At 47.2% G+C, this 18,441-nt stretch overlaps 1 protein-coding gene across 2 annotated transcripts; it reads right to left on the bottom strand.

Annotated features, from left to right (window-relative positions):
- Positions 1 to 784: 784 nt before the first annotated feature.
- On the bottom strand, positions 785 to 18,395 carry CCDC97 (coiled-coil domain containing 97). 2 transcript variants are annotated; one of them, XM_068249454.1, is made up of 6 exons: positions 18,183 to 18,395; positions 12,930 to 13,226; positions 7,017 to 7,502; positions 4,110 to 4,358; positions 2,345 to 2,471; positions 785 to 1,185 (listed from the first exon to the last, which is right to left on the bottom strand). In XM_068249454.1, the coding sequence occupies exons 1-6, from the start codon at positions 18,322 to 18,324 to the stop codon at positions 987 to 989; spliced, it is 1,500 nt and encodes a 499-aa protein (XP_068105555.1). In that variant the 5' UTR covers positions 18,325 to 18,395; the 3' UTR covers positions 785 to 986. The 2 variants fall into 2 exon arrangements, with proteins under 2 accessions (XP_068105555.1, XP_068105556.1); XM_068249455.1 differs by having other exon boundaries at positions 12,984 to 13,226; positions 18,183 to 18,394.
- Positions 18,396 to 18,441: the final 46 nt, after the last annotated feature.

Below are 18,441 nucleotides of genomic sequence, written 5' to 3'. Positions count from 1 at the left end.
TCAGTGGTCATTATAAAGACTCCCCTCTCACCACCTTCACAAAAAATCCTGGAAATCCATTGATATGTTTACTCCCACAACACAAAAAAATAAAGATAAAATTCCAGTTTACGCTTCAATTTTGTATTTCAAACATGTAGGAAAAGAAATGTCCAGGTAGGGAAATAAAATAAACCATAACAAAGAGCTTCATCCAAAATATTCTACAGCTAAGACAGAGGACTGGACACAGCAGAGGTGGGAACCACCTGCCTGCCATACAGCAATGGTGCTGACTAGTAACTAAAGCCTGGGCCATATATGGTGTGTGCCTTTGTCTTAAAGAGACACTGAAGCGAGAATAAGTCTCGCTTCAGTGCTTATATTCAGCAGGGGCATGTGTGCCCCTGCTAAAACGCCGCTATCCCACGGCTAAACGGGGATCCCTTACCCCCCAAACCCACCCCTGCAAAATCTACAACCAACTTGGTCATAGATTTTGCTGCTGTTGAGGCAGGGCTAACGGCTGCAGCCCTGCCTCTAAGCGCCGTCTATCAGCGGCGCATCGCCGCCTCTCCCCCGCCCCTCTCAGCGAAGGAAGACTCAGAGGGGCGGGGGAGAGGCGGAGATACGCGCTGACAGACGCGCGTGAGGCAGGGCTGCGGCCTCAATGCGGAAGAGATCCCCCACTGCACGGAGGGGATTTGGGAGGTAAGGGACCCCCGTTTAACCGCGGGATAGCGGCGTTTTAGCAGGGGCACACATGCCCCTGCTGAATATAAGCACTGATGCGAGATTTATTCTCGCTTCAGTGTCTCTTTAAGAAACTGCCTACATATACTTGTGGAACTTGCATCCCTGCAGGAATAGGAAAATCCACATAGCTTCACCAATCTCAGCCTGCATTTGGGTCCTTTTCATAAGTATGGATGTGCTGCCACCATGTGGCCATCAAAGTGCATAGATTTTTTTTCCCAACTGGGAAAGATCCGGAACAGGAAAATAAGTCACTCTGTGTTGTCTACTGTCTGTCCATTATCTCCTCGCTCTCCCTCTTCTTCCATCTTCTCCTCATCTTCATCATCATCATTGTCATCATCATTGTCATCATCATCATCATCACCGTCATCATCATCAAAGTACCTCTCTTCTTCATCTCGTGTAACTATGTCCAGGTTATCAAAATCTGGATTGTCATCGACTTCACTGCCAGAGAACAAGACCAAATACACAGCCCGTTACTAAAGGAGAACTCTAACTTTTACATAAAGCACAGCAACCCTGGACTAAATAGCAATTTTCTGCTTTTAAAGAGTACATCCAGTGTAAGATAGAGAGCCTGCAATGTAAGGCTATTATTGCTACAAAGATCGGCAGGTGGTAGGGTTAACCACTCACCAGCTTGCCCATAATTCATTACAGTAGACACTCTGCCCCACTCAAAGCCAACAGGGTGTTTTTTCCCCTAAAGTCTTCCTGTGGCCATCCCCACCTCCTTGCCGTGGCTGCCAAGCTGGGGGGAGAAGTGTGGCAAGCAGGTGAGGGTGGCCACAGAGCTGTGCAGCCCAATGTCCATGTTTCCCTATGGCTCCAGTTCACATTATTATATACATTTTAACTGAAAGCTTTCACAGTGTACCGCTATGGAACAACTGATCAGTTAAAACAGATCCGTTTTTCAGCGTTCAGTGTGAAAGAGGCCTAAGGTGTGTTGACACAATGCCTAGGAAGATTATGCTTCATTTGTTTAGGGGTCAGAAACAAATGTTAAAGTGAACCTCCAGACTAAAAATCTACTCAGCGGCACTGAAAACGCTTGGTGTTTCTTTAACAAGTTTCACAGCATCAAAACTTTGTTTTTCTTACCCAAGACTCATTTTTAGCTGCACAGAAGAAAACTGCCCGGGCATTTTTCCCCTGATGCTGTGCAAAGCATGATGGGATTTCTGATGTTCTCGTTCTGCTGTTTTTTATTTTGAATTTTAAATTTCAAGCCTAGTGCGCGAGCTGGGAGGGGTGATCAGGACACAAGACAGTTGCAACGGTGTCTCATGCTCCCTGTCACCTCCTATCAACCAAAAAGATGGCTGCCCCCATGAAATCACAAACATTTGCCTGTTCTTTTAAAACAGGATGGATAAGAGATTATATTACCTATATATTTTAATTAACAGAACTAATGTAACCTAATGACCGTATGTTTGTTTAGGCTCCTCTTTAAAAATAAATACAAAATGTGTATAATCAAGAAGGCGGCAATATTTGTTCACTCCTCTGTGGAAACAATATTTGATGAATATGTCATATTCAGGTGAGAGACAACCCCTCATGTATCTAGCAGAGGCAGCACACGGATCTCTCCTACCTGTAGTCAAAATGTTTATCCTTTCCATCCAGAAACCTCTGGTGCATGCGGCTGACAAACTCCTCACGCATCAGAGCCCGCTCCTCACTGTCCACAGCTGGCTCCTCCTCTGACTGCAGCTCAGACTCTGTGGGAGAACAGAATAGCGCTCTGACTCTTGGAGATTACAATCATGATCAGTACTGAAGGTAAAGAACTAGCATAACAGCTTGGCAAGTGGCACTTAAAGTGAACCTTAAGTCAGAAAAAAAAATGAGTTTTACTCACCTGGGGCTTCTACCAGCCCCCTGCAGCAGTCCTGTGCCCTCGCAGTCACTCACTAATGCTCTGGTCCCCCGCTGCCAGCTAGTTTCATTTTTGCTGACAGGCCCGTCAGGACTGGCCACGCGTAGCTTTTTCCGCATTCCCGACTGCAATTAGCGATATTGCGGGCCGCAACACGTACAAAAAATACGCGTTTCTGCATATCTATGCGTTCGTAATGCACCGACGCGTATTTTTGTATGCGTTGCGGCCCGCAATAGCGCTAATTGCAGTCGGGAATGCAGAAAAAGCTACGCGTGGCCAGTCCTGACGGGGCTGTCGGCAAAAACAAAACTGGCTGGCAGCGGGGGACCAGAGGATTAGTCAGTGGATGCGAGGGCACAGGACTGCTGCAGGGGGCTGGTAGAAGCCCCAGGTGAGTAAAACTTTTTTTTTCTGGCTTAAGTGTCTCTTTAAGGCAGTCGGTAATAGCAGCTTACATGTTCCTCTCCCTTTAGCTTAAGCCGTGAAGGCATACAAGTCAAACTCCGGCCCGTGGGACAAATCTGGCCCTCACATCCATCAAATCCGGCCCTCGGGCGGTTTCCCCACTTTGCCTTATGTTTGGCCCACTCTAGAAAAACCGAAAAGCTATATTGGAGGTAAAAGCCCTAGATGACCAGGGTAGCCATATGAAGGAGGGGCAGGGAAAGCACTAGATACCAGGTAAATGTATAGGGGTGGCGGCTCACTAGACACCAGGAGACACCAGGGGAGGTAGGGGGTATGCAATATACTAGGAATTGTATTTTGGCAGGAAGGGGGACCACTAGATGCCAGGGAACTGTATAGTGTAGGAAGGGAGGATCACTAAACACCAGAGAACCATATAGGGGAGAGAGGGAGGACCTCTAGACACCAGGGAACTGTATATAGGGGATAGAGGGGGCTATCAGACAGCAGGGAACTTTATAAGGGAGTGAGGTGGCCACTAGACATTGAGTTTGGCAGACAACCTGGACCAAGTGTTTAATTTCGGCACACCTAGTATTTTAGTTTGACAACCTGGGTTAAGGCTATGTTCACAATGGTGTGTTGCAGTGTAACAGCTTTCCGAACTGCAATGGGCCACATATTTGCCATTCACAGTGCGGCCGGTGCGGTATAATGGAGTGCAGCACCCCAACCCAATGCATGCAGTGTGTTACCGCAAAACACGCAAGTTAACAGCGACATTGAAGTGTACTTTTTAATTGACTGTATGCTTCACTGTATGCAATGCACGAATAACGTGTGGCACAACTTTCCCATTCTGGTGTGTTCCTGCTATTAACAGGGAACGCAACGCCCACTGTGAATGTGGCCTCAAGCTAATATTTCCATCACTAATCCAAAAATGTGCATTTGCTCCAGACAGCCTTGTCATGAGTCATGCAGCAGTAAATGGTTGTTTCTATACACAAGTCACCTGGTGGCATGTGGTGAACCACATCCATACACAAAGCCACAAGAGGGCGCTCACCTTCCTCCTCAGTGCCGCTCTCCTCCTCCTCTTCACAGTTTTCCTCCAGCTCTCTCTGGATCTCAAGCTTCCTCTGCAGAGTCTGTTCCTGGCAGGAGCTGAGCAGCACCTCAGACAAGCTGCTGGCCTCAGACATCTCCTTACTATTGAGAGACATGATCTCCTCCTCACTCAGATACTGGCCCACATAGTGCTCGTACATCAGAGGGTCCCGCTGACGCATCTGCTCATCACTGAAATACTCGCCATCTGTAAGGAAATACGCACAAACATCACACGGGGGTATCATCATCAAGTGCCAACATATTATGCAGCACTGTACACAAGATAGGGAGACATTACAACATTAAACACACAAGGATATTACAACATTAAAACAGCAGGGGCAGCCAAACTATTCCAAGAAAAAAAACCACATATATAAGTAGATAAATCTTTTTCTACTTACATAACACATGTATTGTACTGTCCGTGTATTAATTTCAGTGAATTTTACCATGTAAATAAAGAGAAAAATATTCCAGACATTTTCCATCTTTTCTGTCTCTGCCAGAAGTCAATCCTGACGTCATTTCCTACCATACTTTTTTTTTCTCCTAAAAACTGCACTGTCATATCTAACTTGCTATGTAAAACACATGTGGGCACAGCGTAGATTATTTTAGAAGCTTCTGTGGGGGGGGGGGGAAATTATCCCTTCTCAGCCTGTCCCCAGCGAAGTACCAGAATAGAGCCAGGCTGACCGAGATAAGATTCATTACAGCAGAAACATTTCTGATTATATTGGAATGCATACAATGCAGATTGCATGTAGACTGCATAATAAAACAAGGAGCAGTGGGTAAATGGAATTTGATTTTCTGGCTGACAATCCCACTTTAAAAGATGATGCAAAGGGACTTTACAGCATTAAACAATGATACACAGGGACATTAACAATGATACAAAATACTAGTGATGTAACAAACAATGGTGCACAGCTGCAGAATGCAATGTAGGCATAAATAGCGCTATTTACATTCATGTGGCTAGTAGAACACCAAGACTGCCAGGCTGGTCCTCTGCTTATGATACTTATACATCACGCACCTGGAACTAGTGTCTATGCTTGTTGTTAAATAATGATTTAGAGAATAAGAACCAGGAGGATCAGCACAACAGCCAGGAAGCTAGCACGTTTTAGAAAGAGGTCAGAAAAGAAAAAAAAAAAACTGTATTTTATTATGACCGGTATATTTTACACAGTCATGTCCTAGGAATTATCCTAGTGGTCTGCCCCTAACCATACGTAAATACAACGAGTCCTTTTAACAATCCACATTGCCTTCTGGGAGGAGGTGTAGCCTATGTTGCTACTCACCTACCTCAGCATCCATTGGTGGGGAGGCATTGCAAAGACTGCCCCCTCCCCCCCTCCCTTCTATAGCACCTATTCAGAAAGTCATGGCTGAACTCCCACCTTATCCCTCCCCCCCTTCTGAAAGCAGGAAAGAGATAAAAAGGATCAATAATTCATAGATTTGAGCTCTAGCATACTTCACTGAAGGTGTTATTGAGCAGAGACAATGAAACAGTAAGTCATTTTTAGGAGAAGGAGTATAGATACAATTGTTTTTCTCATCAGTTTATTTTCACCTCTTATGTAATATATAATTTATAAAATGATTTATCACAGGTAGCTATATCTTTAGTCCTCGGTTGGAGTTTACACAACACCCTATAGATACCCTATATTGGATCTTTTATACTCAAAGCACTTTTAGCTTCAGTATAACTTTATTTGTACATTTGCTATTGGAATAAACTGTCTACACTTAGATCGCTCTCTTCCTTCCTTTATTGCCCACACATTACCCATACATGAGGACCTGTACGATACAGGACAAAGGAGAGGGTGAAACTCACGTTTTGCTGCTGCGGCCAGAGAGTTGTTCTGGGAGATACCACATATGCTCGAATTACAACCTTATAATATGGGTTGTCACCAGCTGGTAAGTCTCATATGTTTCTAACTACTTGCTGTAGCGCAGTATGGAGGGACTGAATAAGAATAGCCAGCACTGAAATTAAAGAGGACATCTTTAGTCCTGCCAGGTGACATCTGTGCATAGACCTCCCAGTAAACGAACATTCCGCGAAGGGAGATAATGTATGCTTGGCAGTTGGAAACAGTCGTTATTTCCCACAATGCAATGAGGTTCACAGACAGGAATGGACAGAGCCACGGTCCTGACATCACGCTGTGGGAGGGGCTTCACCACAATATCAGCCATACAGATGTGGAATTTTGTGGAGTGATACAACATACTGTATATGTGGTGTGCTTTGAGACTTGTGAAAAGCCTGTAGGAACCCCAAACACTGTGATAACAAAAGGTACTGTATTAATCAATGGGATGCTCCCTAAACCTTTTACAGCCCGGCACGCATTATTCCGTTAGATGATGCGTGACAGGGCATCTTCTGCCGGCATATTTCATTCAGCTGCATAATGCAGCTATGCAGAGCAGCGCTGCCCGGTGGTGAAAGAGACTTTTCCATCACTTCTCTCCCACCACAAAGCGGCGCTGCAACGCTGACACCATCCCCTGGGTTACGATCACATGTCATATCACGTGATTGGAAACTCAGAAGAGGATGCCAGCATTGCGGCACCGCAGGTGGAGGAGAGAAGGCGATCCACCCCTTGGGACAGGCAAATATGAAGGCTACCTGCACCGTCCTGCAAAGCCTGCCAGGCTAGGGGAGGCACACTTCCTCAGTGGCAGAAAAATATTCCGCCCTGCAGTGCACATATAGTTTTACTATATATGGCTGCTAAACGGTTAAAGAGTACCTAAAGCAACATGTGACGAGGTAAACATGAGTGTACTCTCTGCAATGCTACTCATAAATTGCAAGCCATACCTGAGATGAGCTGCTGGAGGGCGGCGTACCGCTTGTTGCGCACTCTCGTGTGGTTGACTTTCTTCAGGGAAGCTTTGCGGATCTCCTTGAAGTAAAAGTCAGCAGTGTAGTCCCCGGACAAGTCGCTGAAGCACGGCAGATGTTCCTCTTTTAGCACTTTATGAAAACGCTCTAGAAAAATAAGAGGTCTGGTTTTGTACAGGTCCAGCAGCATGGTCATCTTCTGCTCGCGGCTAAATTCTGGCTCTCCTATCTGCTGACTCCGGATGGGTACACGGCTCTGACAGACTGCAGAGAACAGGTCAAGAAGAGGTCCATTTACATCCGATGGACCCTGGATTATTGGGTCTTCACGACTTCCCAAGCGTTTTGCCTCTTTCAAGGCTCCTTCCAGCACTTCACTGTCCCCACTATTGGTATTCACGATCTCTCCCCACAGGGGCCTGTCAGTCTCAGGCTCTTCATCTGTATTCTCCTGTCCATTACCTATAACCAAACAAGTGAAAACGTAAAATACTTAAAGTATTAAACAAAGCCCCTAGTGGGCTAGATCAGGGCTTCCCAACCTTGTCCTCAAGTACCACCATCAGTATGTGTTTTGTGGAAATCCACAGAGGTAGTTAATCAGCTCAGCTGAGACATTAATATCCTCACCTGTTCAGGTTTGTGGTTTCCTGCAAAGCATGCACTGTTGGTGGTATTTGAGGACTGGGTTGGGAAGCCCTGCGCTAGATTACCTTTCTAGTGTCCTGGAACTGCTCGATGTATTTGGCCCCCCCACAGTTTCCCATCCTTTTAGCTCCTGCGCATTCTCTGTGCTCATGCAGTTTGGAACTTGCACCTCTGCAGTTCCGATTCACACGCCGTCATTAGGGGGAGCCTCCTGGATTACATATTCAACTGGAAAATTCCGCTGAATATGAAGTGGACAGAAAAAAAAAAGGGGGAGATTTTTTTTTTCTTGCCCCTAGTTCTGGAAAGTGAACTTTGAAAATAAACATGGCTGGTTGTTTTTTTTATCATGTATCGAGCAATGTGTCAGCAGGATCGAAGGAAAAAAGTATCATAGTATTTCAGGGTGGTGGAAGTGGAGCCCCAAAATATTGCCCAAATGTGCCCCATGCACTCAATTTGTTTTTGCCATCACAATGGGCTGCCTGCCACTTTGTCAAATGGATTCATCTTTGTAAACAACATCCCATTATTAGATACAGAAAACATATGATGAAGTATGCAATTGTTTAGAAAGGCGACAAACTTGACTTGTTTCAGAAAACCACCACTCTTTCCTGGTCCACCTTGCCTGTGTGCTGTGTCCAATGGTAGTGGTGGTGTTTCCTGGCTTGATTTAGCCCAGATGGTACCCATCCTATATTTTTGTCCTGTGCATTACAGATTATTACAATTGTTTGTGAAGACCGGAAGAAGGTTTTTCCGAAACAAGTAGACTGTCGCCTGTATAAACAATTGCATACTTCATCATATGTTTTCTGTATCTAATAATGGGATGTTGTTTACAAAGCTGAATCCATTTGTAGATTTGTGAACTCTTTTTACAAAATAACTTTTTGATAAATTATAATTTAAGATCATCTTGAAACTTTTTTGTCTCTTCAAAAATATTTTCTGCTATATATCCTTGTTCTCACATGGTTATATTATTGGTGTTGTGTCCACCATTAAAGCTAATGTAACCCCGGTTTAAAAAAAAAAATACTCACCTAAGGAGAGGGAAGGCTCGGTCCTATTGAGCCATCCCTCTCCTCTCCCGGTGCCCCCGGTGCTGCGCTGGCTCCCCCGTTCTCATCCCACGCCAAGGGGACTTCGGAAGTCTTAGGGAGCCGAGTCCTCCCGAAGACAGGCGGCGCACTGGCGAGTGCGTCATAGAGGGCGCATGCGCAGTGTAGAGCGGCCCGTCTTCGGGAGCACTCGAGCTCCCGAAGCATTTCCGAAGCCTCCCTTTGGCCCGGAGACAGCCGCTACGAGGGAGCCAGGACAGCAGCGGGCACCGGGAGAGGAGAGGGAATGCTCTATGGCAGTGTTTCTTAACATTTTATTGGTTTGTACCCCTTTGAAAACCCTATACTTACCAAGTACCCCCTAGTATAGTAAACATTATCACAAGTACCCCTTGGCAAATATATATTTAATCGTAGTACATAATTGGTTCTAAATCATTTCCAAGCAGTTACTATTTCTTTTAATTAGCTAAAACACCTAATTTGGTGTTTAAATAAGATTTATCATTTTCTAAAACTCTAAATTTGTTATACTTGGTTAAGTATATCAAGCCCGAGTACCCCCTGGAACCATCAGAAGTGCCCCCTGGGGTACGCGTACCACACGTTGAGAACCTAGGCTCTATCCTTCTCCTTAGGTGAGTATCTGACTCTTTTTTTTTTTTTTTTTGAACCGGTTCCCATTAGCTTTAGGGCTCATTTCCACTATCGCGAATTCACATGCGTTTTTCGCATGTAAATTCGCATAGCAATACAAGTGAATGGGACTGTTTCCACTTGTCAGGATTCCTTTGCGTTTTTCTGTGCAGAAAAAAAAAAAAAAAAAAAAAAAAAAAAAAAAAATCGCATGGCAGAGCCATCAGAATTCGCATACCGCTATGCGAATCGCATACAATATATTTAATAGGAAATTCGCATGAGGTTTGGGTATGCAAATTTTCATGCGAATTCGCATAAAAACAAAGGAAAAGCACACCAGCACTGCCATAGTTAAATTCGCATACATCGTCATCCATGTGAATTCGCATGAAAATTCGCATAGACCCGCATGCGAAATTCGTATCCGCACAAGTGGAAATGCAGCCTTAAAGAGGATCTGTAACCTCAAAAAATCCCCTGGGGGGTACTCACCTCGGGTGGGGGAAGCCTCCGGATCTTAATGAGGCTTCCCACGCCGTCCTCTGTCCCTCGGGGGTCTCGCTGTAGCCCTCCGTGCAGCCGTGACGTAATATTTACCTTCCTGGCTCCTGCGCTCTGACGGCTGTCGGCTCCGAACTACACGGAAATACCCGATCGCCGTCGGGTCTGCTCTACTGCGCAGTAGAGCGGACCCGACTGAGATCTAGTATTTCCGTGTAGTTCGGAGAGGAAAGCAGCCACAGCGCCCCCGCTGGAGCCAGCAAAGGTAAATATTGAAATTACAGTCGGGCCTGTCGCCGGCTGTTCAGAGGGCTGCAGCGAGACCCCCGTGGGACAGAGGACAGCGTGGGAAGCCTCATTAGGATCCGGAGGCTTCCCCCACCCGAGGTGAGTACCCCCCAGGGGATCTTTTTCATGTTACAGAGTCTCTTTAAGGATATGGTTTTAGGTCTCACCGTTTTCTCAATTACTGCCACTTCATCAAGCAAGAAACACACACAAAGAAAAATATTCAGAGGTTGCTCAATGTTCGCAGACACATGGCAAGTGCTTTATGAACAATGTGACAAATCTAGTGAAAATGTGAGCATGTAATGCTGGCGCTTAACATGTCAACAAAAGGTGGAATATCAGCATATGTGTGAATGATTTAAAGAGATCGTGTTGCGCCAATTAACATTCAGCAACTAAATTTGGGGCGAGAGCTTCCCTATAGTTTATCTATATACGTGTGACTTATTCCCTGTATGAAGACAGAGAGATTGAACCAATAAATTGTACATACAGAACAAATGTATTTGTTCAGGTTGCTTGTATACAGAATATAGAGAAGCATAAACAGAGCCAATATATATTTAAGCACATACGTACACAAAAGTCACTCAAATACGATTGCTTTGGGTGATAATTTAGGGCCAGACATTGTAGAGATTCTGCTCGGCACCTGATCGAGGAAACATGCATAGAGCAGATGTACAGTATATACAGAATGGAATGAGGGGAGGGGCACTAAGCAGATGTATATACAGCATGAGGGTAGGGGCACTTAGCAGATGTTAAAGTTACGGCCAGAACCCGAAGTCTGGCCACTTCGGGTTCTGGCCAGGCAAAACTAGAAGTGGCAGAGAAAATACAGATAATGAGACGAGGGGCACTGAGCAGATGTATATACAGAAAGAGGAGATGGGAATTGAGCAGATGTATATACAGAAAGGGGAACGGAGCAGACATATATACAGAATGAGGGAAGGGGCATAGAGCAGACGTATATACAGAATGAGGGGAGGGGCATGGAGCAGACGTATATACAGAATGAGGGAAGGGGCATGGAGCAGACGTATATACAGAATGAGGGAAGGGGCATGGAGCAGACGTATATACAGAATGAGGGGAGGGGCATGGAGCAGACGTATATACAGAATGAGGGGAGGGGCATGGAGCAGACGTATATACAGAATGAGGGGAGGGGCATGGAGCAGACGTATATACAGAATGAGTGGAGGGGCATGGAGCAGACGTATATACAGAATGAGTGGAGGGGCATGGAGCAGACGTATATACAGAATGAGTGGAGGGGCATGGAGCAGACGTATATACAGAATGAGTGGAGGGGCATGGAGCAGACGTATATACAGAATGAGGGAAGGGGCATAGAGCAGACGTATATACAGAATGAGGGAAGGGGCATGGAGCAGACGTATATACAGAATGAGTGGAGGGGCATGGAGCAGACGTATATACAGAATGAGGGAAGGGGCATAGAGCAGACGTATATACAGAATGAGGGAAGGGGCATAGAGCAGACGTATATACAGAATGAGGGGAGGGGCATGGAGCAGACGTATATACAGAATGAGGGAAGGGGCATGGAGCAGACGTATATACAGAATGAGGGGAGGGGCATGGAGCAGACGTATATACAGAATGAGGGGAATGGCATGTAGAAGACGTACAGTGTTCTCCCCAGAATTTTTTTACAGCCGGGTGGCATGAAATAGTAGCCGGGTGGCATGAAAAAGTAGCTGGGTGGGTCAAGATGAAAATGCAGGGCAACTCTGCTTACAGCATAGGAGGAGGTGAGCTGATGACAGCCGGGTGGTCGCCAAATCTAGCCGGGTGGAGCACCCGGCTAAAAGAGCCTGGGGAGAACACTGACGTATATACAGAATGAGGGGGATGGCATGGAACATACGTATATACAGAATAAGGGGAGGGGAACTGAGAAGATGTATATACAGATTGAAGGGAGGGGAACTGAGCAGATGTGTATACAGAATAAGGGGACATGCACTAAACAGATGTATACAGAGAACGAGGGGAGGGCCACTGAGCAGATGTATACACAGAATGAGGCGAGGGGCATGGGACAGCTGTATACAGAAAATAAGGGGAGGGGCATGGAGCAGCTGTATACAGAGAATAAGGGGAGGGGCATGGAACAGATGTATACAGAGAATGAGGGGAGGGGCACTGAGCAGATATATAGAGAATGAGGGGAGGGGCACTGAGCAGATGTATACAGAGAATAAGGGGAGGGGCACGGAGCAGCTGTATACAGAGAATAAGAGGAGGGGCATGGAACAGATGTATACAGAGAATGAGGGGAGGGGCACTGAGCAGATGTATACAGAGAATGAGGGGAGGGGCACTGAGCAGATGTATACAGAGAATCAGGGGAGGGGCATGGAGCAGCTGTATACAGAGAATAAGGGGAGGGGCATGGAACAGATGTATACAGAGAATGAGGGGAGGGGCACTGAGCAGATGTATACAGAGAATGAGGGGAGGGGCACTGAGCAGATGTATGTACAGAATGAGGGGAGGGGCACTCAGCAGATGTATGTATAGAATGAGGGAAGGGGCACTGAGCAGATGTATGTACAGAATGAGGGGAGGGGCACTGAGCAGATGTATGTACAGAATGAGGGGAGGGGCACTAAGCAGACGTGTATAGAGAATGAGGGGAGGGGCATGGAGCAAATGTATGCAGAATAAAGCAAGGTGCACAATGTGCCATCTATGATGTGTATATTACCAGTTCTGTTCAGCAGCATGGACATCTTCTGGACAAGGCAAAATTCCATCTCACCTGTCTGCTGACTTTGGATGGGGTCACAGCTCTGATTGGTTATAGTGAACTTTGCAAGAAGAGTACCAGTTGCATCTGACTGATGCTGGATTTTCAGCTCTGTACGACATTCCAGAAGTCTTGCCACTTTCAAGGTTTCTCTCAGGCCTTTCTTGTCCTCACCACCGGTATCAGGTAACTCCCCCCATAGAGACTTGCCATTCTCAGGCTTCTGATCTGTCCTCTCCTGATCATCCGCTATAACTGAAGGAGAGACAATGTAAAAAGCAAATGAAAGAAACTCAGCCTGCAGCAATTTGCAATCAATGTTTACTCTTTATGCCCATAAATAGAATCCAAAATATAAAAAAGTGAACAAAATGCTTTGTTTACTGTACTTCATACAAATAGGTTTCAATTCACTAAGCATTACCGCATTCAGTAATGCAGGAAACAGCTGATTTTACCGATCATCTTGCCAAATGCCAATTCACTAAGCCTATTACCGCACTAAACTACTGACTTGTGCAGTTAATATCCAAACACATGTGAGGAAATGGCAATCTACTAGGATTAAAGCAAACCTGGAGTGAAAAAGTATGATAAAACGATTTCTATGTTTAGTACAGCTAAGAAATAGAACATTAGTATCACAGATAGGAGTCTCGTATTGTTTTCCAGTACAGGAAGAGTTTGTTCTATTCCTTATCCGTATTACACATGCAATTAATTATATCATAAGTTGTTGTTTTTTTCATATCTACATACTGCTACAAAGTAAAGCTCTCTCTAGTTACACATTTAAAGGGATGGTGGGGATGCACAGGACAGAAACAATGGCTCATGCAATCACTTGTGGGAAAACTCCCAGCTCCCTGCCAGACAACCCATAGCTGGTGAGACATACTGAGCAGGGTTTAGTGAATTTAAGAAACATTCTTTGGTATATTACCAAACTTCTATCGCATGCAAAGAGATCTTCGTTAGTTTGAAGAAAAAAAAAGTAAATTGTAAAATAACGAATGCGGTATTTTCGTTTAAAAGATGACCGGCGAGATGTGAAGCCGGTTTGTGTGCCCGCGGCGGCCTCGATGCAGCACCATTAAGGTAATTACTTATAAATTTGCCCAGTAGCTCAGTCTCCAGTGTTCCCTGATGACGGCGAAAGGCCGAAACCGGTCGGAACTGGAGACTGTGCAAATCGATAAGAGGTCATAAGACTATGTGATGTGTATTGGTATACACTATATGCGTGATTATATCTAGGGTCCCTGTCAAAAGGACCCTCGAAATATTTGATCACTCAGCGCTTTGGATATTCATTTGGAATGCGGTATTTTAACGACCTACATTTTTTGTGGGAAGAGGTATCAAGCACACGCATACAGAGTGTGGGAAGAGGTACTGAACAGACGCATACAGAGTGTGGGAAGAGGTACTGACCAGACGCATACAGAGTGTGGGAAGAGGTACTGAACAGACGCATACAGAGTGTGGGAAGAGACACTGAGCAGACGCATACAGAGTGTGGGAAGAGACACTGAGCAGACGCATACAGAGTGTGGGAAGAGGTACTGAGCAGACGCATACAGAGTGTGGGAACAGATACTACGCAGACGCATACAGAGTGTGGGAAGAGGTACTAAGCATACGGATACAGAGTATGGGAAGAGGTACTAAGCAGACGCATACAGAGTGTGGGAAGAGGTACTAAGCAGACGCATACAGAGTGTGGGAAGAGGTACTAAGCAAACGCATACAGAGTGTGGGAAGAGGTACTAAGCAGACGCATACAGAGTGTGGGAAGAGGTACTAAGCAGACGCATACAGAGTGTGGGAAGAGGTACTAAGCAGACGCATACAGAGCGTGGGAACAGACACTGAGCAGACGCATACACAGTGTGGGAACAGGTACTGAACAGACGCATACAGTGTGGGAAGAGGTATCAAGCAGACGCATACAGAGTGTGGGAAGAGGTACTGAACAGACGCATACAGAGTGTGGGAAGAGGTACTGAGCAGAAGCATACAGAATGTGGGAAGAGGTACTGACCAGACGCATACAGAGTGTGGGAACAGATACTACGCAGACGCATACAGTGTGGGAAGAGGTACTGAGCAGAGGCATACAGAGTGTGGGAAGAGGTACTGAACAGACGCATACAGAGTGTGGGAAGAGGTACTGACCAGACGCATACAGAGTGTGGGAAGAGGTACTGACCAGACGCATACATAGTGTGGGAAGAGGTACTGACCAGACGCATACAGAGTGTGAGAAGAGACACTGAGCAGACGCATACAGTGTGGGAAGAGACACTGAGCAGACGCATACATAGTGTGGGAAGAGGTACTAAACAGAAGCATACAGAGTGTGGGAAGAGGGACTGAACAGACGCATACAGAGTGTGGGAAGAGGGACAAAGCAGACGTATACAGAGTGTGGGAAGAGGTAGTGAACAGACGCATACAGAGTGTGAGAAGAGACACTGAGCAGACGCATACAGTGTGGGAAGAGACACTGAGCAGACGCATACATAGTGTGGGAAGAGGTACTAAACAGAAGCATACAGAGTGTGGGAAGAGGGACTGAACAGACGCATACAGAGTGTGGGAAGAGGGACTAAGCAGACGTATACAGAGTGTGGGAAGAGGTAGTGAACAGACGCATACAGAGTGTGGGAACAGACACTAAGCAGACGCATACAGTGTGGGAAGAGGTACTGAACAGACGCATACAGAGTGTGGGAAGAGACACTGAGCAGACGCATACAGAGTGTGGGAAGAGACACTGAGCAGACGCATACAGAGTGTGGGAAGAGACACTGAGCAGACGCATACAGAGTGTGGGAAGAGGTACGGAGCAGACGCATACAGAGTGTGGGAAGAGGTACTGAACAGACGCATACAGAGTGTGGGAAGAGGTACTGAGCAGACGCATACAGAGTGTGGGAAGAGGTACTGAGCAGACGCATACAGAGTGTGGGAAGAGGTACTGAGCAGACGCATACAGAGTGTGGGAAGAGGTACTGAGCAGACGCATACAGAGTGTGGGAAGAGGTACTGAGCAGACGCATACAGAGTGTGGGAAGAGGTACTGAACAGACGCATACAGAGTGTGGGAAGAGGTACTGAACAGACGCATACAGAGTGTGGGAAGAGGTACTGAACAGACGTATACAGAGTGTGGGAAGAGGTACTGAACAGACACATACAGAGTGTGGGAAGAGGTACTGAACAGATGCATACAAGAAGCATACACAGTGTGGGAAGAGGTACTGAGCAGACGAATACAGAGTGTGGGAAGAGGTATCAAGCAGACGCATACAGAGTGTGGGAAGAGGTATCAAGCAGACGCATCCAGAGTGTGGGAAGAGGTATCAAGCAGACGCATCCAGAGTGTGGGAAGAGGTATCAAGCAGACGCATCCAGAGTGTGGGAAGAGGTATCAAGCAGACGCATCCAGAGTGTGGGAAGAGGTATCAAGCAGACGCATACAGAGTGTGGGAAGAGGTATCAAGCAGACGCATACAGAGTGTGGGAAGAGGTATCAAGCACATGTATACACAGTGTGGGAAAAGGTATCAAGCACATGTATACACAGTGTGGGAAAAGGTATCAAGCACATGTATACACAGTGTGGGAAGAGGTACAGACCAGAAGCATACAGAGCGTGGGAACAGACACTGAGCAGACACATACAGAGTGTGGGAACAGACACTGAGCAGACGCATACAAAGTGTGGGAAGAGACACTGAGCAGACGCATACAAAGTGTGGGAAGAGGTACTGAACAGAAGCATACAGTGTGGGAAGAGGTACTAAGCAGACTCATACAGAGTGTGGGAACAGACAATGAGCAGACGCATACAGAGTGTGGGAAGAGGTACTAAGCAGACGCATACAGAGTGTGGGAAGAGGTACTTAGCAGACGCATAGAGTGTGGGAAGAGGTACTTAGCAGACGCATAGAGTGTGGGAAGAGGTACTTAGCAGACGCATAGAGTGTGGGAAGAGGTACTTAGCAGACGCATAGAGTGTGGGAAGAGGTACACACTGGACAGAGGCAGGCGGCTGTGCTCCCTGAGGGATGGGCACACTGGATAGAAGCAGGCGGCTGTGCTCCCTGAGGGATGGGCACACTGGACAGAGGCAGGCGGCTGTGCTCCCTGGGAATGGGCACACTGGACAGAAGCAGGCGGCTGTGCTCCCTGAGGGATGGGCACACTGGACAGAAGCAGATGGCTGTGCTCTCTGAGGGATGGGCACACTGGAGAGAGCTATCAGTATCTGACACAAGGCTGTGCGAGCTCAGTGCACAGTCTATGGCAATGCTCGCGTTATCGGTTATGATACACCCGCCCGCAACCATAGCAGTAGTGCCCCGCTGCGTGGCCACTCACCTGAGGGATGTGCTGTGCTCCCTGGGGGATGGGCACACTGGATAGAAGCAGGCGGCTGTGCTACCTGAGGGATGGGCACACTGGATAGAAGCAGGCGGGTGTGCTCCCTGAGGGATGGGCACACTGGATAGAAGCAGGCGGCTGTGCTCCCTGAGCGATGGGCACACTGGACAGAAACAGGCGGCTGTGCTCCCTGAGGGATGGGCACACTGGACAGAAGCAGGCGGCTGTGCTCCCTGAGCGATGGGCACACTGGACAGAAGCAGGCGGCTGTGCTCCCTGAGCGATGGGCACACTGGACAGAAGCAGGCGGCTGTGCTCCCTGCGGGATGGGCACACTGGATAGAAGCAGGCAGCTGTGCTCCCTGAGCGATGGGCATTGGGCACACTGGACAGAAGCAGGCGGCTGTGCTCCCTGAGGGATGGGCACACTGGACGGAAGCAGGTGGCTGAGCTCCCTGAGCGATGGGCACACTGGACAGAAGCAGGCGGCTGTGCTACCTGAGGGATGGGCACACTGGACAGAAGCAGGCGGCTGTGCTCCCTGAGGGATGGGCACACTGGATAGAAGCAGGCGGCTGTGCTCCCTGAGCGATGGGCACACTGGACAGAAGCAGGCGGCTGTGCTACCTGAGGGATGGGCACACTGGACAGAAGCAAGCGGCTGTGCTCCCCGAGGGATGGGAACACTGGACAGAGCTATCAGTACCTGACACAAGGCTGTGCGAGCTCAGTGCACAGTCTATGGCAATGCTCGTGTTATCGGTTATGATACACCCGCCCGCAGCCATAGCAGTAGTGCCCCCCTGCGTGGCCACTCACCTTTCTTCTCTTCCTCGGCTCCCTCATTCTTCACTTCTTGCTCTGACTCTGAGCTCCCGAGAAAACCAGGAGAATCTCCTGTGGACGCCGCCATCTTAGTCCTCCAATGTAATTTCCTCTGAATTACCGGAAGCACTCTCATCTTGGTACACCTCGTCGTGAAGATCTTCCGGTGGAATGTCTGATTATGCTGCCTCAAAGCTGCTCTCCCTGGTAGACATGCACAGCCACAGACATGCTTCCTCATTCTGTGGAGATC

Source organism: Hyperolius riggenbachi, chromosome 8 (genome assembly GCF_040937935.1).
Source record: "Hyperolius riggenbachi isolate aHypRig1 chromosome 8, aHypRig1.pri, whole genome shotgun sequence".
Taxonomy (NCBI): Eukaryota; Metazoa; Chordata; class Amphibia; order Anura; family Hyperoliidae; genus Hyperolius; species Hyperolius riggenbachi.
The sequence above is the reverse complement of the archived record's forward strand: the minus strand, read 5'-3'. Positions and strand labels throughout refer to the sequence as shown.